Here is a 23,650-nt window from a genome sequence, read left to right on the forward strand (position 1 = left end):
ACATGAAGATGAAGTCATTAGGGTGAAACACCATCAGGTAGGACTGTTGTCACAGAGGCAGAGAGGGCAGCCGGCCCTGTGACAACAGAGACAGACATCAGAGGGCAGCCGACCACAGCCAATGAATGCCAAGCATGGCAGGAAACACCCAGAAGCTGGGAGACAGAACAGGGCTCTGCAGATGCCTTGCTCTTAATGTTTCAGCCTTCAGAATGGGAATGAAAGAAAATTCCGTTTTGTATTATTTTTTCTTTTTTGAATTTATTTTTTATTGAGATATAACTGATATACAGCATTATATTAGTTTCAGATGTACAATGTAGTGGTTGGATATTTGTATATATTGTGAAGTGGTCAGCACAATAAGTCTCGTTTCAAGATCCACTCTTAATAACTTTGAAATATATAACACAGAATCTTTAACTGCAGTGAACATGCTATACTATATACACATGACTTTTTTTTTTAAGATTTCATTTATTTATTTGACAGGAAGAGATCACAAGTAAGCAGAGCAGCAAGTAAAGAGAGAGAGGGCTGCAGGCTCCCTGCTAAACAGAGAGCCCTATGTGGGGCTCCATCCCAGGACCATGAGATCATGACCTGAGCCAAAGGTAGAAGCTTAACCCACTGAGCTACCCAGGCGCCCCTCACATGAATTTTTAAGTTCATAACTGGAAGCTAATACCTGTTGGCCATAAGAAGGGAAGATACTGATAGTGGAAATGAAGATGGGAAAGATAGGGTGGTCAGGACAATGGGTGAAAGGGTAGCAGACCAGCAGCACCAGAAAGGACTGATATATTCTAGGAAATACGGCAGGAGGGGGCGGGTCCCGGGGCGGAGTCAAGCCCCAAGTGAGAAATGTTCTGCAGAAACCTCAGATCGCGGTGCAGTAGAGCTGCGATGAGCTTCCCGGGGCGAACGGGGTGGACTGGGGTCCCCAGCGGACGGGGTCTCGGCCTCCTGCTCTGGTTTTTCCTGCCGGTCTGTGCTACAGCAAGCTGCAGCCGTGAGTTCAGAGGTAGAACCCGGGGCGGGAGCGGGGTGTTGGGGAGTGAGCGATAAGACCGGGGAGCCGAACCGGCGTCTGTGGAGCGTTTTTGGGTTTTCGTCTTCAGACCCGGTCTCCTCAGTTATTCCCTGCGGGCCGCTTTCTGCCTGGAGGGTGTCTGTGGGCGGTGGTCTCCTGGGCCAGGAGAGGGACCGAAAAGAGAGGCAGCTTCTGGGCACCTGGCGGGCTCAGTGGGTTAAGCGCGGAACTCTTGATGTGGGCTCAGGTTCTGCTCTCAGGGTCCCTAGATGGAGCCTTACCTGAGTCTCTGTGCTCAGTTTGAGCTCTGTGGGAGATTCACTCTCTCCCTCTGCCCCTTCCCTTTGCACTTTCTAAATCAAGGAATCTTTTAAAAAGACAGGGTGAGGAGGCAGAGGCGGGGGAAGAGGAAGCTGAGGGATAGTGAGAAACCTCAGAGGTTCGGCCAGGCGCAGGGGCCAGGAGCATGGTGGAGGGAGAGAGGGCCCCGCTGGAGATCTCTGGTCCTCCCAGTCGCTGGAGCCTCCCCTCAGAGACCAGCCTGACAGGAGTCCCCCAGCCCTAACTCTGGGCATGACTCAGGGCTTTCCCAGAGAGGGGACTGCCACAGGATCCTGTGCCTCAAAGCCTCTCCTGAAGTTCTCCTTGTATGAGTCACCATCCCCACTGCCCTCAACCAGTCGAAGTGGTTGGACTTGCCTACACACTTGGACAGTGGATTACCCCCTCCCAGCTCCCCGTGGGACTCCAGGTGCTCCTTCACCAGCACCTCCCAGCTCAGGGTGCACAGCTCTGATGTCCTCTGGCCAGGGACCTCCTCCTTCCCTGTCCCAGGAGCACACATGCCCTCAGCCTCTTTTACAGGGTGTGACTAACCCTCCTGTGAGTGCCATTGCTCCCCAGAACACTAGGGATCTCTTCCTGATATTCAAATCAGGATGTCACAAAGGGCACTAGAGCCTCTTTTCCCACAGGGCTCTGTGGGGTGGATGCTAAGGGTCCTGGGGCCCAAGGAGCTGGTCCTGCTGCACCTTCATCCATGGATTGTCTATGACTGCTTGTCGGCTACAACAGCATGTTGAGTGGTTACAGCAGAGTCCTATGCAATATTCAGTAGACACAGAAAATCTTTGCACCAGGCTGACACTTCAATAAAAATCCAATAGGGTTCGTCACATCCTTGCATCCTGAGAGAGGCTTTAAGGTTGGTACTCATCTCTGTCCTTGCATCCAGGATAAGATGCTTTTCTGTTTATTCATTTTCTTTGTAAAGAGTCCTCCAGACCACTCCATGAGCGTAGTAGCAGGACATGTTTTTAGTTTTGTGTTTGGCATTTCTTGCTCTATCTGTTCTGTCATATGCACTTCTCTGAGTCTTCTATCTGCCTTGGCAATGCCTGCTGCTCTAGTCTGTGACATGTGGACCACCCTTTCCAGGCTTTCAAGGCCCATCCTATGGGGAGGTTATCAGGATCTCCAGGGCCTTGCTGAGTCCTGTGACCCATGATCCGGAACTCCCTCATATGACTTTGGATTCTGTCCTCACCCTGTCCCCACCGTGTGCCAGCTCCTCAGGAGCAGCCCCCTCCATGCCCCTCATCTTCCTACAGGACACTGGCCTACCTCCTGACAATCCTCTGACATGTAGACCTCTTCTTGCCATAGCCAGCCTGGCCTGTGCCTGCAGTGGGTAGAGACTGAGAGATGCTGGGTGTCCACCTGGTAGGCGTGGGTCCCTTTCTGGGGCTGTGTGACTTCCTGCCAAGCAGAGACATCCTGATCCAATCCCAACAGGGGAAGAGCCCCAACCTCCAAGGCTATGGGGAGCCATATTACAGGGACAGTCCTTACTCTGCCAGGTCAGCCCTCCTGGGGGGTGAGGGGAATTACTGTCACCTGGCTGGCAGCGGGGTGCCTGCCACTCTTTCTCTTCCAGCCCCAACCTCCACCTGTGTCTTCTGTTCACAGATGCTCTTTCACTTTACTACAATTTCTCCATCACATCTTTGGCTAGACCTGGACAACCGTGGTGTGAGATTCAAGGCCAGGTCAATGGAAACAAGTTTCTTTACTATGCCTGTGGGACAAAGCGGGTCATACCCGTCGGTCCTTGGGGGATGAAGCTGAAGGACACAGCATTCTGGGACACACAGAGGGAACCTCTGGAGGACCTGGGGGAAGAGCTCAGAAAGAAACTGCTGGACATTAGAGCAGAGTTTGTCACTAAGAGCAGTGAGTCCAAAGGCCTAGGGCAGAAAGAGAATGCTTTGGCAGGGCTGGGGAGCTATGGTGTTCATGTAAAACTTTGAAGTGGGTCCCACACATGCGTCCCAGCAACCGGAGCAGGCAAGGAGGCCAGAGCAGGATGGGGAGGGCATAAGGGGAGCGGAGGAATATGCAACGGGTGGGGCAAAGGATTGGTCAAGACCAGAGGCTGACCTGTTTCCGCTGTTGGGGGTGGGGGTAGATTCTGTCACCATGCAGTGCAGTCTGATGTGTGAGCGTGGGGCCGATGGACACACCAGAGGATCCTGGTGGTTTGCCTTCAATGGACAGTTAATCCACATCTTTGACCTGGAGGACAGAAAGTGGACAGTGGTTCCTCCTGGAGGCCAACAGTTCAAGGGCACGTTGGACAATGACGGAGAGCTGACCAAGCCTCTTGTGCAGAAGTCAAACGGAGATTGTAAGAGCTGGCTTTAGCAAGTATGGGAGCACTGCGATGAAACGCATGAGACCACAGTTAACTCAGAAGACCAAGTTGCTGATTCTCCTGAAATGACCTCGACCTACCCCACAGTGTGTGTGTGTGTGTGTGTGTGTGTGTGTGTGTGTGTGTGTGTGTGTGTCTGAGAAGAGAGAGAAGTTGATCCATCCATGGGAAATTCTTCTTGGCAAAATAATGGCTATAGGAATGTTCTAGAATTCTTCCTTTCCCTTCTCACCTACTGGAATCACTTCTTCGCTGCATACACCTTTGTGTTCGGCTTTTTCTCAGATTTTTTACTGGCCCCAAACAGGGGAGCATCAGTCTGTTTCCAGAGATGGTCTTGTGTTCCTTTATCTGAGAATTACTGTCTTTTTCATGTCACCTGGTGTATTGTCAGAAATCCTTCAGTGCCACCTGGACTGTCAGCTCCTCAGAGGTGGTCGCTGTCACCATCCTTATCCTGCATCACCTCCTGTCTGTCACAGCAGGAGCGACTGCTTACATTGCAAACCCTGCTTCCCCTTTTGGCGGGAGGAGCCCCTCGGGGACGGGCGCATCCCTCCTCCCTCCCGACATCAGGACTGGTCACAGCAGCCGCCACAAGGACAGTGATAGACACCATCTGCCTGGTAGGTTGCACCTGCAGGAGCTGAGGAAGCTTCCCCCAGTTTGGGGTCCTGACTGAGGCTCTTATCCTTGCATTTTCATTTCAGTGCCACCAGCCACGCGACAAGGTACAGCCCCAGGCAAGGCCACGGCCATCGGACCCTGCACCTGGATCTTCCCGTTGCTCCTCAGCTGTGCGGTCATAATGGGCGTCCTTGTCGGAGACCACTAGATCCACAGGTAGTGAGAGCAGATTGAGACGGAAGGGAGGGGCAGATGGCCTGGTGTGAGCACAGGGAATAGTGAATTCCCAGCCTCACCCCTGCCCACTGCCTGAAGCTTCTCAGAGGGCAGTGGGACTAGATGAATGAGATCTCATATCATGTGTTGGCAACAGCTTGGACAAGCTCAACCCTGAGGTCTGATATGGCCTCACTCACTGATAAGGCCACTGGGAAAGGGGAGGGGCCCAGACCACCGCTTAAGGCCTGTTGGTGCTAAAGGGATTGGGGAAAGTCAGGCCTGGCACTGACCGGGTTCTCTATTGGAGAGAGTCAATTTGGGCCCAGGGTGGGTGGTGTGGGGACAGCGGGGACACACAGCATGGGCTGTACTCCCCTTTGAGAGAGAGCAGCATGGCGGCTCCATGGGACATCTCAAGGAGAAGGGGACTCCATCCAGGCAGTTACAAGGACAGGGGGCCAGGGTCTCATCCAAGGAAGAGGGAGTAGGAAGGCCTCTGCAAACCAACTCAAAGGACTCGATAGTAGTGCCTTGTTCCCCCAGAACGTGGCTTGGGTCTTTGCATATGAAGCAGCATGTGGGCAGTAGAGACTGTGCATGATGGGACTAGAAGGAGGTCAGTTCTCCGTGCAGCAGTGGGAACCCTGGCTGAGGCTGGTGCCGTCCCTGGCAGCCAGCTTCCTGCAGACCTCAGATCCTGAGCCCCTGAGCAGCCCCTGCTTTGAGCAGAGCTGACCTGGGGGATGGGCTAACTGCGCTCCCCTGGGAGCTCCCAGCTGAGCCCGACCAGGAATGGATGGGATGGGGGCAGGATCATCAGACTAAGAGCTCTGCGTGCTGCTTGCAGGAGGAAGGGAAAAGAACTTTTGCCACAGGGTCCCCAAGGTTAGAGTCAAGTGCAGGCCCCTGTCTTCTGTCAGATCCCCCAGCAAGTCCTTTAGGATCTGCCATGAGAGGGAGCCTGGGAAGCCGAGTCACGTGAGCACATTGGTTTTACTCACTTTGGTCCTGAGCCCAGACCCCTGGTAACAGGGCCTGGGGCTGACTCCGTGATTTGGTTCAGGAGGGAGGAGGTTTGTAAACATGTCTGGGCCCAGGGCTGGGGACATGGCTTAGTGAGGACTGGGCTCTGGGGTGGAGAGTGCTGGTGAAGGGCAGCCCCAGACAGGGGACCCAGGATTTCTTCAGCCTCGGAAACAAACACCTGTTCTGTTCTTAGGCTGCCAAGTCCACCAAGAAGCCCCTCAGTGGGGGGACCAGTGCAGCGACTCTGCCTCTAGGCCAGCTGCTTTTGGATGAGCTGCTGTTCATCATTAGACCAGCAGCACTTCCAAGTTTACAAATCCAGAACCTCAGTCCAACCACCTGGTGCAGGACAGGGAACCTCCCATGTCCCTTCTTGCATTTCGTGCCTTTCCTGTTCAGCACTTTGCACTGGCATATTCTATGCTGTTTTCTCCCGGTGCTAAGTGATGGAATTCCTGCACTGAAGTGTTTAAATACTTGAACGGGGAATCTCTACAAAGAGAACACTTTCCTTCTTGTCCTTTGATTGTGCAATATCAGATTCTTCTAAGAGGACCATGTCATTGCAGACAGTATCATCACAAAGATATTTTTTGAAGCTCTAGAACCTCAGTGATTTTTTTTCTATGTACTGAGAAACAGGCTCATTGACTTTTAAAGAGAATGACATATTGTGACTGTTTTTGTCAGTAAATTATGTCCAGGTATGTATATTTAAATAAATATTATCTTTATTATACAATATACTTAATTTGAAATTTTATTATTTTTTTTCAAAGATATTGTTTATTAGAGAGGGAGAGAGATATCAAGCTGGGGGAAGGACAGAGGGAGAGGGAAAAGCAGACTCCCCACTGAGCAGGAAGCTGTTGTGGGACTCCATCCAAGGACCCTGGGATCATGACCTCAGCTGAAGGCAGACACTTAACTGGCTGAGCCACACAAGTGCCCCAGAATTTCTTTTATATCTCAAGAGAACACATGGAATTGTGTTCTTCCTCCACTGTATGGGGTAAATAAAAGTGTGATTCTGCTAGATCTGTTGTGGAGATAGAGAATTGAAGGATCACTCAGAAATCCGCTTTCCAGCAGCCATCTGTCCGTCTCAGACATGATCCTGACAGGCCACATACAAACAAATGTTCTGGAAATGAAGCAGTTGAGAATCTTTCTGAGTTTCCTGGATCCCCCACCACTGTCTCTCTTGTCATCCCTCCCCACCGACTCACCTCCTTCAGAGCACAGTGGGTCTTCACAGCAGAAACAGATCTGCTTCTAACAGTTGATTTATTCCCTCATGAGCAAAGGATTGGTATCCAGAATATACAAAGAGCTCCTGCAAATAAATATGTGTATGTCTGGCTCTCCTAAAACCAGTGCAAATGCTTAGAGCAAGTCACAGACAATAAATCAGCCTCAGAAATCACTGAACACATCCCAAGTTATCAAAATAACATGAAGAACAATGGGCTTGCTTTATAGATGCATCAAACTGATAAGATTTTAAAGAGAGCTATAGCAAATGGTGGACAGGAAATGGAATAACAAGCAGTCTCTTGCGTGTTGGTAGGAGTTTAAATGGAATCACTCTGTTGCCATATACTTCACCCTATCCAGACAGTGATTGGTGTGTTCATCCCACTGCATGGCAATGCCAGTGTTAACTCCAAGCCGGAAATACATGGGGACCAAAAAGCAATAGAGATGTAGGATTGTTTACTGTGGTGCTATGTGTCATAGCAAAAAGTTAGCCATATGGTATCAAACTGAGATACAATATATGCAGTGTGTTAGGAGATTTCTGTTTCTCTCTACTTAAGACTAAATAATCTGAACATTTGTCAGTTAATGACACAAAAGTAAGCCAAAATACCAGATGAACAAAGCTTTCAAATATAGAGAACTTATGGGCAACATACTCTCCCAGTGGCCTCCTACCCCTGAATCTCTTCACCTACATTTACAGATTAAGCCAATATACCAACAAGGCAAATAAAACACTCTAACCCTCATCTTCAGCACATCGAGGAAATGGAAATAGAAATTGAAATGGAAAATGTTGATCTCCTTGGCCGTATTGGACATTCCTGGAAAAATACAAAGCAGAGTCTAAGGATGAGGAGTCCCTCAGGTACCATGAGACCTACTAGGAGTTGATCCTGTGGTGACCCAAATGAATGTCCTGGTGTGGGGTATCCTAAAATGTCAGCATCAGGGGACATCACCAAAACTGGGAGGACATCAGTGTGACAGCTGAGATACCAGCCAATAGGATCCAGCAGTACATTAGAAGGATTTTTCACCATGACCAGGTGGTTGGTATTCCTGGGCTACAGGGGTGGTTCAACATCCACACACCAAACAATGTGATACACTACCTTCATAAAATAAAGGACAAGATCCATACAATCCTCTCAAAAGATGCAGAAAAAGCATTTCACAAGGCACAGCATCCTTTCTTGATGAAAACTCATCACAGTGTAGGGATAGAGGGAATATACCTCAGTACCATAAACATATATGGAAAGCTCACAGTGAATATCATTTTCAGTGTGCAAAACCTGAGAGCTTTTCCCCTAAGCTCAGGAAGAAGGGAGGGATATCCACTCTGACCACTGTTGTTCAACATAGTCCCAGAATTCGTAGCCTCAGCAATTGACAATGAAAAGAAATAAGGAGCCATCTGAATCAACAAAGAAAAAGTCAGACTCTTACTCTTCACAGATGACATGATACTCTAAATGGAAAACCCAAAAGATTCCACCCCAAAATTGATAGCACTCATACAGAAATTCAGCAAACTGACAGGATATAAAATCAAGGCATAGAAATGAGTTGTATTTCTATACACTAACAATGAGACAAAAGAAGCAGAAATAAAAAAGGTGATCCCATTTATAGTTGCACGTAAAACCCTAAGATATGTAGGAATAAACCTAGCCAAAGAAGCAAACTACAGAACTATACAAAACTACAGAACACTTATGAGAGAAACTGAGGAAGACTCAAAGAGTTGGAAAAATGTTCCATGCTCATGGGTTGCAAGAACAAATATTGTTAAGTGTCTGTGCTACCCAGAGCAATCTACACATTCAGTGAAGTCCCTATGACAATACTATCACCTTTTTTCACACAGCTGGAACAAGTAATCCTAAAATTTGTATGGAACCAGGAAAGACTCCAAATAGCCAAAGCAATGTTGGCAAAGAAAATCAAAGCTGGTGGCATCACAATTCTGGACCTCAGACTCTATTACAAAGCTGTAATCCTCAACACAGTATAGTACTGCACAAAAACAGACACATAGTTCAATGGAACAGAATAGAGAGCCCAGATATGAACCCTTGACTCTATGGTCAACTAATCCTTGACAAAGCAGGATAGAATGTCCAATGGAAAAAAAAAGGCAGTCTCTTCAATAAATGGTGTTGGGAATATTGGACAGCCACGTGCAGAAGAATGAAACTGGACCATTTTCTATTTTTTATTAAAGATTTTCTTTATTTATTTGACAGACAGAGATGACAAGTAGGCAGAGAGGCAGGCAAAGAGAAAGGAAGAAGCGGGCTTCCCGTTGAGCAGAGTGCCCGATGCGGGGCTTGATCCCAGGACCCTGAGATCATGACCTGAGCTGAAGGCAGAGGCTTAACTACTGAGCCAGCCAGGCGCCCCCAAACTGTACCATTTTCTAACACCCTACACAAAAACAGCCTCAAAATGGATGAAAGACCTAAATGTAAGACAGGAATCCATCAAAATCCTAGAGGAGAACACAGACAGCAAGCTCTATGAGCTCGCCTGCAACAACATCTTATAAGACATGTCTCCAGAGGCAAGGGAACCAAAGGCAAATAAAAAAGTTCTAGGTTTTGTTGTTATTGTTGTTTTAAAGATTGTATTTATTTATTTCAGAGAGAGAGCAAAAGTAGGGGGAGGGACAGAAAGGGAGGGAATAACATACTCCCTGTTGAGCAGGGAGCCCCATGCAGGCCTCGATCTCAGGACCCTCAGAATATTATCTGAGCAGAAGGCAGACACTTAACCAACTAAGCCACCCAGGCATTCCATAAAAAGCATTTGGATAGCAAAGGATCAGTCAACAAAAGCAAAAGACCATTACAGAATGGGAGAAGATATTGTAAATGACAGATAAAGGGCTATAATCCAAAATCTATAAAGAACTTACCACCTCAACACCCAAGAACAAACAGTCTAATCAAGAAATGAGCAGAAGACATGAGCAGACATGTCTCCAAAGAAGACATCCAAATGGCCAACAGACACATGAAAAAATGCTCTACATCACTCAACTTCAGGGAAATACAAATCAAAACTACCTAGAGATACCACCTCACACCAGTCAGAATGGCTAAAATTAACGAGTCAGGAAAGGACAGATGTTGGTGACAATGTGGAGAAAGAGGAACCATTCCTTTTACACTGTTGGTGGGAATCCAAGCTGGTACAGCCTCTTGGGAAAACAGTATAGAGTTTCCTCAGAAAGTTGAAAATAGGGCTTCCCTATGACCCAGCAATTGCACTACTGGGGATTTACCCCAAAGTTACAAATGTAGTGAACCGACGGGGCAACTGTACCCCAGTGTTTGTCGCAACAATGTCCACAATAGCCAAATTATGGAAAGAGCGCAGATGTCCATCGACAGATGAATGGATAATGAAGATGTGGTATAATACACTCAGCCACCAAAAAAATGGGATCTTGGGTGCCTGGGTGGCTCAATGGGTTAAGCTGCTGCCTTCAGCTCAGGTCATGATCTCAGGGTCCTGGGATCGAGTCCCACATCGGACTCTCTGCTCAGCAGGGAGCCTGCTTCCCTTCCTCTCTCTCTGCCTGCTTCTCTGCCTACTTGTGATCTCTGTCTGTCAAATAAATAAATAAATAAATCTTTAAAAACAAAAAATGGGATCTTGACTTTTACAACAACAAGTACAGAACTAGAGGTTATTTTGCTAAGCGAAGTAAGTCAGTCAGAGAAGAAAGTATCATATGGTCTTACTCATATGTGGAATTTAAGAAATAAAACAGAGGATCATGGTAGAAGGGAGGGAGAAATAAAACAAGACGAAATCAGAGAGGGAGATAAACCATAAGAGACTCTTAATCACAGAAAACAAACTGAGGGCTGCTGGAGGGGAGAGGGGCAACGGGATGGACAAACTAGGTGGTGGACACTGTGGAGGAGGAGACCACGTGGTGTAGTCAGCACTGTGTGTTATGTGAGACATGAACCACTAGCCTTGACCTTGGAAGCTAGGAATACATTATATATCACTTAATTGAATTTAAATTTTAAAAAAATAGGAAAAAGAAAACAATATTAGTGATTTCTCCTCAACAAGCAAAGTATTACTACAATTCACACAGTGTAGGTCTATTCTTTAAATGTATTTTAAGCTATTTAAAATTATTCATTAAGCTTCTATACTAGAATTGTTAACCCTTAAAAACCTAAATTTCTGGTGAAAATTGAGAAGTAAATGGTACTCTTATCCCAGCATTCCTAGCTGATTTGCAGATTTTTAAATTCTTTTCACGATTTCTAGAAACACGTGACTTCTCATAGTACATTTTCCAATTTGACACAGGACATGCTTACCAACAGACCCACATATCCTGAGTTCCTCTGTAAAAGGAAACCAAAGTAGATAAATCTATGTTCCATGAATAAAGCAATAAATAAATGCAGGCTAGAACAGTTCATCCAGCTTCTGTTACAGCCCTCACACATGGGGTCACACCTGATTCAGTCAGCTGAGTTCGGTTCCTCCACGTGCTGTTGTTTACAACGTGGCTATTTAGTTCTCAAAGCCCAGAACTAACAGAAGTGTTTTCAGTGACTGAAGGGGATGGGATACTTTATTATCTATCATACTTACAGTAAGTCGAGCATTATGTGGCTGATTTTATGCAATTTGTAGGATAGGGAGATGATCGTGAGTGAAAGTGATGTACTCTCGCTCCAACACTCGCTTTGTCTCAGAGCTGAAGTGTGGTCACTGAAAAAAAAAAAAAAATCACTCATTTTTTTCCTCCTCTGCAAACCTGAAGGTAGCACTGCTTGGAAATAGGATTCTCTGTAGAATTTATGGGTTGCTAAGAGGTTCCACAGCGGGAGGAATAGCATTCCTCTGCTTTTACTTCCAGAGCCTGAGAATGTGCATTAAAAGTTGGCCACAGGCCCAGATGCTTCTCCTACACTTGCAGAGATAAGGGACCTGAAGCTACGTGTCTTCAAAAAGAAGGGAGAATTGCCTATAAATTATATCTCACCAAACTTGATGCTTAGAAAAGAGGAGGTAAAAATGACCTAGTGCCCAAAAAGGAACCAGTTAACTTGTCATACCCATAGGCACAGGCGCGGGCCCCGGCCATCCGCGCCCCTCCCAGAGATCTGGACCCAGGCGACTGCAGTCGCCAGGGATGATTCAGTCCGTCGCTGCCTCCAGCTGGCAGCGTCGCCCAGCGAGTTCGCTCAGCTGGCAGCTCCGCCTTTGGCTGGGCCCTCCGCCGCTTGCCTCCGTCCGCGCGTGTTCCCTCGCCTCTGCCGCAAGCATAAGAAGGGGAAGTTGGGCGACGGTGAGCAGCTTCTCCGGGACAGAGACCGGGTCCCTCTCGGCGGGAGACAGGCGCCCTCCCGCGCAGCCCGCCCGGCCCAGCAAGCACGTTCTGCTTCCCACCAGGGTTCCTTCGGAAGCCACTCCGCGCCTCACCTGGCACCCCCCATCCCGGCTCGGGGTCGCGATGGAGCCCACGGCCGCCGCCACCACGCTCACGGAGTGCTCGGGGCTCCTGTTCCTGCTGTTTCTCCTGCGGCTGCTGCTCGGGATCACGGCGGCGCCGGCCGGGTTGGTCGTGGGCGCGACGCGCGGCGGAGCAGGGACAGGTGAGTCCCGGGATCTTGGGAAATTTGTCGCCGGTTTAGGCCGCCCTCGCCTCCCGCCAAGTCTCCGCCGCGGGCTCCTTTCCCGCTCCGCTGAGTCCGCCTGGACTTTGTCGCCCTGTGGGACGGAAAAGAGGAGACCTGGGCGACCACGGACTGCCCGCCTCTGGGCAGTGGAGCGGGGCGGGGGGTGGGGGAGGCCGCGGCGGGGAGTCCGCTGTCGCCACCGCCCCCGCATGCCCCCTCGGGGAGCAGGAGCCCAGCCCTGGAGCCCCGGCCTGCGTACAGGACAGGGCAATCGCACGGGGCCTGGACCCCCCACAGCCCTGCGACTTTGGCACTGAAGCAACTTCTCCAGGAGTCACCACCCCCGCCCTTCTGCGCTCCCCCTGGATATATTTTGTGGACCTTTTTGGGTTTTCCTGTTTGGGGAGTTTTTGTTTGTTTTGCTTCTATTTTATATCATTCTGACTTGTGCATTTCTCTGAGCCTTGTGATCCCTTCCGCTAGTCTGCTCAGAAAATTCTTGATAATCCGGGCGCCTGGGTGGCTCAGTGGGTTAAGCCGCTGCCTTCGGCTCAGGTCATGATCTCAGGGTCTTGGGATCGAGTCCCTCATCGGGCTCTCTGCTCAGCAGGGAGCTGCTTCCTCCTCTCTCTCTCTCTGCCTGCCTCTCTGCCTACTCGTGATCTCTGTCTGTCAAATAAATAAATAAAATCTTAAAAAAAAAAAAGAAAAAAAAAAGAAAATTCTTGATAATCTAGTCCGTGCAACAGGGGACAGGCCTTTCTTCACTTTACCTGGACTCATCCTTCGAGCCCATTAGGGCCATCTCCTTGGCCCTATGGAATCCTGTGACCCATGGTCTTGAACTCTCCCTTCTCTGACTTTGGATTCTATCCTCACTGTCCCCCAACCCTGCCCTAGCTCCTCAGCAGCACCACCCCCCACCCACGCACCCCTCATCTTCCTACAGGACTCTTGCCTGCCTCCTGACAGTCCTGTGACATGCAGGCCTCCTCTGCTATGGCCAGGCTGGCCTGTGCCTGCACTGGGTAGAGTGACTGATGCAGAGTTTGGCCTGGTAGGTACGGATTCCCATCTGGGGATATGTGGCTTCCTGCCAGGCAGAGGTATCCTGATCCTATCTCAAAAGGGGAAGGGCGCCAGCCTCTACACTAGGGTGAGCCTCTGTGCGGGGACAGTCCTTGCTCTGTCTTGCACACATTCTATTGCTGTCTCCTGGATGGCAGCGGGGTGCCTGCTGCTCTTTTTCTTCCAGCACCAAGTTCCACCTGTGTTTTTCCTTCCCAGATGCTCTCTCGCTTTCCTACAATTTCTCCATCACACCTCAGGCCAGGCCTGGACAACCATGGTGTGAGATTCAAGGCCAGGTCAATGGAAACAAGTTTCTTTATTATGCCTGTGGAAGCAAGCGGGTCATACCCATCGGTCCTTGTGGGATGAAGCTGAAGGACACAGCATTCTGGGACACACAGATGGAACCTCTGGAGGACCTGGGGGAAGAGCTCAGAAAGAAACTGCTGGACATCAGAGCAGAGATTGTCACTGAGAGCAGTAAGTCCGAAGGCCCAGGGCAGGAGAACACTTTGGCACGGCTGGGGAGATATTGTATTCATGTAAAACTTCAAAGTGGGTCCCAGCAGCCAGGGCAGACAAGGAGGCCAGAGCAGGACCAGGAGGGTGCAGGGGAGCGGAGGAGTGTGCAGCGGGTGGGGCAAAGGATTGGTCAACACCAGAGGCTGATTGGTCAAGACCAGAGGCTGATGTGTTTCCCCTGGCGGTGGGTGGGGGCAGATTCTCTCACCCTGCAGGTCAGCCTGATGTGTGAGCGTGGGGCCCACGGACACAGCAGAGGATCCTGGCGGTTTGTCTTCACTGAACAGTTAATCTACCTCTTTGACCCGGAGAACAGAAAGTGGATAGAGATTTCTCCTGGAGGCCAACAGGTTAAGGACATGTTGGACGGTGACAGAGAGCTGACCGAGCTCCTCATGAAGATCGCAAACGGAGACTGTAAGAGATGGCTCCAGAAACTGCGGGAGCACAGCAATGAGATGCAGGAGACCACAGGTAACTAGAAGACTGGTTGGAGTGCTGGTTCTCTTGAAGAGATTGGCTGACCCCGCCATAGTGTGTGTGTGTGTGTGTGTGTGTGTGTGTGTGTGATGATGCATACATGATGAGTTGTGCTTGGGAGTACAAGGGCCACTAGTGTGTCCTAGTGTCCTTCCTTTCCCTGCTCACCTCCTGGCATCTCTCCCTACTGCACATACCTTTAGTTCTCTCTGGATTTCTTCCTGGCCCCAACCTGAAGGCCTCATTCTGTTTCCAGAGATTTACTTCTCACTGTTCCCTTTTCTGAGCCTCATTGTTGTTTTTTGTGTCCCCTGGTCTCTTTCTCGAAATCCTTCAGTGCCAGGTGAAATGTCAGCTCCTGACAAGATGTCTCTGTCATCATCCATACGTGTCCCCTTCTCTTCTGTCACAGCAGGAGTGACTGTCTATATGGAAAGCCTTGCTTCCCCCATTAGTTAATGATCTGCATGAACCATCCACCACTTCCATCCTCAGGACCAGTCATAGCGGCTGCCACAAACATAGTGGCAGGAGGACATCTGGGCTGTAGGATTACATGAGGCAGCAGCTCCTAAAGACTCATGTCTCCAGTTTGGGGCCCCTGATCAGGGCTCTCACTACTGTGTTTTCATTTCAGGAGCACCGGCCACAACCCCGCCTATAGCTCTGGTCAAAGGTGCAGCCATCAGGCTGCTCACTTCCGTCCTCCATGTGGTCCTCACGTACTCAATCCTCCTTGTTGTCCAAGGCATGGTCCTTTGAGTAACAGGTACTGTGGGCATAACTGAGTCAGAAGTGAGAGGCAGATGGCCCGAGGTGAGCACAGAGAAATGGGAATGGCCAGCCCTTGTCCTATTGCTCTTGTGGCCAGAACTGTGTTCCCTCACATTCACATGTAAAGCCCTACCTTCCCCAGTATCACAGAATGTGACCATATTTAGAGACAAGGCCTTTAAAAAGGTAATTATATTAAAATGAGGCTATTATGGTATAGTCCTAGTTCTTTTTTTTTTTTTTTTAAAGATTTGTTTGTCTATTTGAAAGAGAGCCTGCATGGGGCTCAACTCCAGGATCCCAAGATCACCACCTAAACCCAAACAAAGAGTCAACTGTTCAATTTGACTGTGCCACCCAGGTGCCCCTCATTGGTGTCCTTAAAAGAAGAGGAAGTAGACCAAATATGTCACATGGAAGGTCCTGTGAAGACATAGGGAAAAGATGTCTAAGTATAAGCCAAGGAGACCTCAGAAGAAACCCGCCCTACCAAGACCTTGACCTTAGACTTCTAGCCTCCAGAACTAGGAAATGTGAAAAACTATGAATAAAAAATGTTTTCTGTAGACCTGTCTGTGGTATCTTGTTTTGGCAGCTAGTGATGTGATATAATAGGAAATATGTATGTAGGGGCAAATGAGTGCTCAGTTGGTTAAATGCCAGACTCGAGTCATGTTCTCAGGGTCTTGATATCAAGCCTCATGTTGGGCTCCACACTTAGTGCGGAGTCTGCTTAAAGTTTCTTTCTCCCTCTCCCCTTCCTGCTGTTCTCTTTCTCTCCAATAAATAGATAAATATTGAAAGAAAGAAGAAGACAGAAAGAAAGAGAGAGAGAAAGAAAGAAAAAGAAAAGGAAAATGTGGAAGGAAGGAGGGAAGGAAAGTAGGTATATGTGGTCTTAGTCCTAATTCCTGACAAAATTTCTTCTTCTTTTTTTTTTTTTTTAAAGATTATTGTTGGGGTAGCACCTGGGTGGCTCAGTCCATTAAGCATCCAGCTCTTGATTTTGGCTCAAGTCATGATCTCAGGGTTGTGAGATCAACCCCTGCATCAGGCTCTGTGCTCAGCAGGAAGTCTGCTTTAGATTCTCTCTCTGCCCCTCTGCTTGTGTGTTCTCTCTCCCTCTTTAAAAGAAATCAATATACAAATCATTTTTTTAAAGATTCTTTATGGAAGATAGGTATATTTATTATTTTCCAAAAAAATTTTTAAAGTAGCTCTACCCCCAACATGTGTCTTGAACTCAGTCCTGAGATCAAGAGTCACATGCTCTACCAACTGAGTAAGCAAGACCTCCCTTGGCACAGAGTCTAAAATCCTTGTTACTTCCTGTGTGGTAGGTATGAGAGGAGTATCTTTTGTTACTCATGATAAGCACCTTGCACCACACCTGAGTTTATGCTAATGAGCTGACCTTGGAGAATGGGAGATGGTTGCCAGAGGAGCCATGTGATTAAAAGGTAGAACACAGACCAAACATGAACGCACATATGCACGGGCACACACACACACACACACACACACGCACACACAGGCAACACTCATGAGAGGGAAGAAGGGTTGGAGATTGAGCTAATTACCAATGGCCAATGATTTACTCAACCATACCTACATAATAAAACCTCCATAAAAACCCTCATGGAAGGGGTTTGAAAAGCTTCCAGATTGGCAAACATATCCATGTGCCAAGAGGGTTGTACACCCCAAGCTCCACAGGGACAGTTTTTGCACTCAGGACCCCTGCAGATCTATACACCTTTTCATCTAGCTGGCCAATTTGTATTATATTTGCATTTAAAATATCCTTTACAACAAATCGGTAATAGTAAATTGTTTGCCTAAATTCTATAAAACTCTATAGCAAATTATCAAGGTGGCAATCATGGGAACTCTTGATTTGTTCCCAAGTCAGTTCTAACTGAGTAATATGCAGACCCACTCCCTGCAAATGTATTTGAAGCAGGTGGGGACGGGTATATTTGGGGAGTGAGTCTTAACCTGTAGGATCTGCAATGACTCTGGGTAGTTAGCATCAGAATTGAATTAAATTGTAGGACACCCAGTTGGTAGTTCCAGAGAGGTGAGAATTGCTTAGTGTGGGAAATCAACATAATTGGTGTCAGAAGTATTATGAGTATAGAAAAACAGTTTCCCCTTATAGACCTAGTCAACTAGTACACCAGCAAAAATTAGAGTCAAATGTGCTGACGGACCAATGTCACAACATGGGGCACAAGACTGCAGGTTGGATTAACATGGCAATCAATGTCCATGTTTAAACAATTGAAATTTTCTCTGTCACCCCACACAGAAGAAAGGGTAAAGTGTGATGGACTTACAGAGGAATCATTAAATAGAAATAAAGAATAAACTACTACAAAAACATGGGTTAATTCTTAAACAAAATATTGAAAGGAAAATGCCAGACACTAAAGAATATATAGACTATGATTCCATTTATGTAAGTTTCAAAAACAGACAAGACTGACCTTTGGTAATAGAAATCAAGAATAGTGAATTCTGATTGATAATGATCTCTAAATTAATCTGATAGGTGATGGTACAGGTGGACTCCATTTTTTATTGTTTGAGAGGGAGAGAGGGAGAAATAGAGTACAAGCAGGGTGAGGGGCAGAGGGAGAGGTACAAGTAGACTCCCCACTGAGTGAGGAGCCAGACATGGGGTGCAATCCCAGGAGCCTGAGATCGTGATCTGAGCCAAAGTCAGATGACTGACCAACTTAGCCACACAGGTGCCCCAAGGCGAATTCCATTTTTTTTTAAAGATTTTATTTATTTATTTGACAGACAGATACCACAAGTAGGCAGAGAGGCAGAGAGAGAGGGGGAAGCAGGTTCCCTGCTGAGCAAAGAACATGAGGCGGGGCTCGATCCCAGGACCCTGAGATCATGACCCGAGCCAAAGGCAGAGGCTTAACCCACTAAGCCACCAAGGTGCCCCGCAAATTCCATTTTAAAAAATAAATCAAGCTAAATAACCCTGTCGGGACCACTCTCACTCTTGAGAGTTTTTTTCTATATGTTCACTTAATAAACTCCTATTGCTTTACTCACAAAAATAAATACATAAATAAATAATAATAATAAATGAAAATAAAAATACATCAAGCTGACTATTAAAGGTTTGTGCAAATCCCTGTGGGGGCATTTTAGATTTCAACAAGAAAGTTTTCTAAACAATATTTGAGAGAGGGGGAGGGTGGTGCCTAAGTGGCTCCGTTGGTTAACTGTCTGCCTTTGGCTCAGGTCATGATTTGGGGGTCCTGGAATCCCCCACATCAGGCTCCCTGCTCAGTGTCTACTTCTCCCTCTCCTTTTGTCCCTCTTCCCCAACCCTGCTTGTGCTCTCTCTCTCTCTCTCTCAAATAAATAAATAAAATCTTCAAAAATAAATAAATAAAAATATTTAAGTAGAGGTTTCAGTTTCCACTACTGTCGAGACAAACCAGAAGTTTTTCTCTGCCAGGAATATACTCAATGATGCGGTAAATTAAATTATAAATACAGGGGCGCCTGGGTGGCTCAGCGGGTTAAGCCTCTGCCTTCAGCTCAAGTCATGATCTCAGGGTTCTGGGATCGAGCCCCGAATCGGGCTCTCTGTTCAGCAGGGAGCCTGTTTCCTCCTCTCTCTCTGCCTGCCTGTCTGCCTACTTGTGATCTCTATCTGTCAAATAAATAAATAAAATCTTTAAAAAAATTATAAATACATGTGCTGTCTCTTTCAGATGAGAATTGCCTGAACATTTATTAAAATTCTTTTATTGCTAGGGCATAGTTCTATAGAATACTACCAACACAGTATGGATGCTGAGACCTGAATTGTGTCTACCCTTACCATTATGAGACCTTACCTGGAGTTAGGATGTTTGGAGATGGAAACCAATTAAGATGAAGTGATTTTGGACGTGGTTTGGCCCTAATCCTATGCCGGAGCCCTTTTAAGGAGAGAGAAACTTGGACACATAAAGAAGGGAATGCAGACAATAATACACAAGAACAAGGTCATGTTAGGACACAGGCAGACCTTGGAGCTACACAGTGCCAAGGACTTCTGGCAACCACCAAAAGTTAGCAAGAGGCAAGGAAAGATCACCCCTAGAGCCTTCAGAGAGAGCATTGCCCAACTGACACCTTGACTTCAAGACTTCTAGCCTCCACAACTGTGAAAGAATATATTTTAGTTGTTTTCAGCCATCCAGTTCATGGTCATTTTTAATAGAAAGTGACAGAAAAGGACTTAACTTCCCCAACCAGGTCTGGGATTTAGGCTGCATTCCCAGTAGCAAAGGGGATTGGCATCCAGGAAGGAAGGCAAAAGACCAGTGTCAGAAAAGGGAGCCAAGAAGAAGATCCAAGTATGTGCAGACACTTGATATCTGAGAGAAGTGGCAAGAAATATGGGTGAAGGACAGGCTAACCATCAAATGGCACAGGGACAACTCGTTCTCCATGTAACTCACAGGGAATCTCTAGCACACAATACAGAAATGGATTCTATGTTGATTAAAGATGAAATAATTAATGGAGATCACTAAGGTCTTTTTTTTTTTTTAAGAGAGAGCATGTGTGACCATGAGTACAAGTAGGGGGAGGGGCCGAGGGAAAGGGAGAGAGAATCTCAAGCAGGCTCCAGGTTCAGTGTGGAGACTGACATGGGGCTCAGTCTCACGACCCTGAGATCATGACCCAAGCTGAAATCAAGAGTCAGATGCTCAACTGACTGAGCCACCCAGGTGCCCCTGGATATCACAAATGTCTTAAAAGATGACTGTAAACAACAACCTGGGGAATTCTTGGGCCATGCGGAGAAAATAGTGGACTGACAAATAAAGGAACAGATGGAAAAGGAATGGGCAGGGAGTGAGCAGTAGAGGAGCTTCTAAGTATGTCCTTCCTCAGCTCCCCCCTCCCCTGAGACCCTGGGTTACCATATGGCATCTCCTTTTACAGTCTCTGTTTTATATTGAAGCCCCCCCTCTTTACATCATGGTTCAGTAACCATCTCTATCTCTGTCTGTTACACGCACCTTTTTTTTTTTTTTTTTTTTTACAATTTTACTTATTTATTTGACAGGCGGTGAACCCAAGTAGGCAGAGAGGCAAGCAGAGAGAGACGGAGAAGCAGGCTCCCAGTTGAGCAGAGAGCCTGATGAGGGAATCAATCCCAGGATCCTGGGATCATGACCTGAGCCGAAGGCAAAGGCTTAACCCACTGAGCCTCCCCGGCCCCCATGCTACACGCTCCATTTTCACACTCTGCTGAGCCCTCTCCTCGTAGGGCTGAGAAAAGTGGACTAAGCCTTCCTACTTCATATGGCCGTCCCTTGAGTAGAACAAGTTTTAAGAGTCCATACAGTCCACGGGCATTAGTCTACACCAAGGCTTGGTGCCCTTTCTGATTCAGAGCTCGGCCGTGTGTTGAGAAGGCACTCTGCATTTTTGTGTAGGAGGGAGTTAAGAAAAGTCAGACTCTCATCTGCATCCATCAGGGCCCTGTCACAGGTGGGTGGTGAGAATCTCAGCATGTGAGCAAGTTCTTTAGGTTATTCAGGGAGGCCAGGGGCATGTGAGCAGTGCTCTGACTTGGGTGGGGCAGCTGTAGCACCCTACAGATCTCGCCATTGGGAAGAGACACCTAACGCTAGAGCTGGAGAGACGTGACCCAGAGTTCAAGGAGTTAAATCCGTGAGAGAAGGCAGTTGGGGAGGGTGTGGCCCTTCCCAACCTCTGGTGACTGTCAAGGCTGTCCTGACCATAAGAGAATGGCCTGGGCAGCAGCTTGAAAAATAGGGTGGGAACATCGAAAGTAGCCATCATTGTTCCAGGTAGGTTCTAAATAAACACCTAGTGATTTCCAAGTCAGTCCTGGGGCAGAACTCCTGGCCTCCCTGAAGACCCTGAAGAAACTACCTGAAGACCTGAGTGTGATCTGAGGCTCCTGAAGGCCCAGTATCTTGGGCAGGACTGGTCAGGGTATATGAAGCCATCCTACGTTGTTGCTGATCAAGGCTAGGATGACTCAGAGGAAGACCACGTCTGGTGGGCAGGGTCGTTAGGGATGACAACCAGTGTATAAAGAAGGCGACTAAAAAAGCATGGGGGGAGGGTCATGGTGTCCCTCTGACTCACAGGTTGTGTGTGTGTGGGGAGGGATTGTCCAGATGGGAGAGGGGCAGGAGAGAGGTGAGTGTATTGTGGCAGTTACACTAATTTACTTGTGACTGAGAAAGAGTGAGAGCCAGGAGAGTGACTGAACACCAGGGGTGTGTCTCGGGTATGAAAAGAAACAAAAACAAAAACAAAAAACAACCTCATTTAAAATGGAGTCAAGGAATTTGAGAGGCAGAGTGTGGAAGGCCTGGTTGGAGGGTAGGGAAGGAAAAAATGAAACAAGAATGGATCCAGAGGGAGACAAACCAGAAGAGACTCTTAATCTTACAAAACAGACTGAGGATTGCTGGGGGGAGAGGGCTGGAGAGGGTGGTTGGTTTATGGACATTGGGAAGTGTATGTGCTATTGTGAGTGCTGTGAAATGTGTAAGCCTGATAATTCAGGTACCTGTAAAAATTATAAAAATAATTTTTTAAAAATGGAGGCAGAAGCCCTGTAGGGGCACTCTCATACACAAGTCATTCCTTGCAGGCTGCATACCTAGAGAAGGCAGAAAGATCATTCTTTTTTTTTTTTCTAATTATTTTCTAATTACTTTTATTAGCATATAATGTATTATTTGCCCAGGGGTACAGGTCTGTGAATCATCAGACTTACACATTAACCTATCCCTACCACCCCGACCCCCCAGCAAACCTTGGTTTGTTTTGTGAAATTAAGAATCTCTTACAATCTGAGGGGTTTGAGGTTGGGGTACCAGGTGGTGGGTATTATAGAGGGCACGGATTGCATGGAGCACTGGGTGTGGTGAAAAAATAATGAATATTGTTATTCTGAAAATAAATAAATTAATAAAAAAAAAAGAGTCTCTTACGACTCTTATGAGTTGGGCTGCCTGCTTCTCCCTCTCTCTCTGCCTGGTGCTCCCACTGCTTGTGCTCTCTGTCAAATAAATAAATAAAGCTTAAAGAAAAAAAAAAAAAAAGGAAGGAAGATCTCCCTCTACCCTAGCAACAACCCACTAACCACCACTTGGCACCAAAAAGAAATCTCCACAACCCCAAACACATGCTCTTCTCCAATGAACTTTGTTCAAAACAACCCTCCCCAAATTCTTCCTAAACCCTCCTCAAAGAACCTTTCCTTTCTCCATTCAGGCTTGTCTATGGTTTACCACAGTTTGCTTGTCTCAAATTGCAATTCCTCTGCTATTCCTGAATAAACTTGTTTTGCTAATAAAATAACTGGTTTTTGACTTTTAAGGTTCATGTGGTGAGTGTGAGAGACAACTACCAATTTATGTGAGAAAACTTTGTCGAGTTTTGTGTGTGCATGTGCGTGTGCGTGTGTATGTGCCTGTAGTGTTTCCCAGAAGTGTCTTGACAAACTGTCTCTGTGTCTCTGGACAGGTCCAGCATGGGCCGGAAGGGGAAGCTGTGGTAGATGTCTGCCACGTGGCGAGTGGGAGGAACTTGGGCAGGACCGTGTGTGTACCAGGAAGTGTGTGTCAGAGGAATGCCTGTGAGAGAACAGTCCCTGGAGACTGCAGTGGAAGTAAGTTGGAATCTTCTGTGTGGAAGAATTTTGCGGCAGGCGGGGCAGGAAATGTGTAGAAGGAGTGTGTACGTGTGTACCGAGTGTGAGGAGGCAAAGGTATGTGGGGAGGGAGGGACAAGTGTGTGTTTGTAGGGGGTGTGGACTGGGTGTGTCAGGCCAGTGGGCTGGAGAGTAGGGGAGAAAGGATATGTGGTGGAGGGGGCATGAGGAGACCTTCTGTACCGAAGGCATTGTGAGGGGTGATTTGTGTGTGTGCCGAAGGAGGGTGAGTAAGAAACGGGAAGGCTATGTAGGGGGACATGTTTCTTTGTGGGGCTTTGGGGTGCAGGCTGTGTGGAGCCACACAGTCAAGGTGGAGGGTGGTGATAGTGTGAAATGCAGGAGGTAGGGGTGCATGCGTGTCTGATAGAGGAGGTCTAAGTGTGGAAAGTGAACTCGGATGTGGTAAGGGCAGGGTCATTACAGATGACAATTAGTGTATAAAGAAGTCTACTAAAGAGGGATGGGGTGTTGGGTGGTCTCCCTCTGACTCATCTTGCCCTTGATCATCAACAAAGTGGGATAGC

At 47.6% G+C, this 23,650-nt stretch overlaps 1 protein-coding gene across 1 annotated transcript; it reads left to right on the forward strand.

Annotated features, from left to right (window-relative positions):
• Positions 1 to 899: 899 nt before the first annotated feature.
• On the forward strand, positions 900 to 15,562 carry LOC116588070 (UL16-binding protein 3-like). The gene is made up of 4 exons (XM_032338762.1): positions 900 to 1,024; positions 3,002 to 3,265; positions 14,339 to 14,614; positions 15,258 to 15,562. Exons 1-4 carry the CDS (start codon positions 907 to 909, stop codon positions 15,380 to 15,382), a joined length of 783 nt encoding a protein of 260 aa, XP_032194653.1. The 5' UTR covers positions 900 to 906; the 3' UTR covers positions 15,383 to 15,562.
• Positions 15,563 to 23,650: the final 8,088 nt, after the last annotated feature.

This window comes from Mustela erminea, chromosome 4 (assembly GCF_009829155.1).
Source record: "Mustela erminea isolate mMusErm1 chromosome 4, mMusErm1.Pri, whole genome shotgun sequence".
Taxonomy (NCBI): Eukaryota; Metazoa; Chordata; class Mammalia; order Carnivora; family Mustelidae; genus Mustela; species Mustela erminea.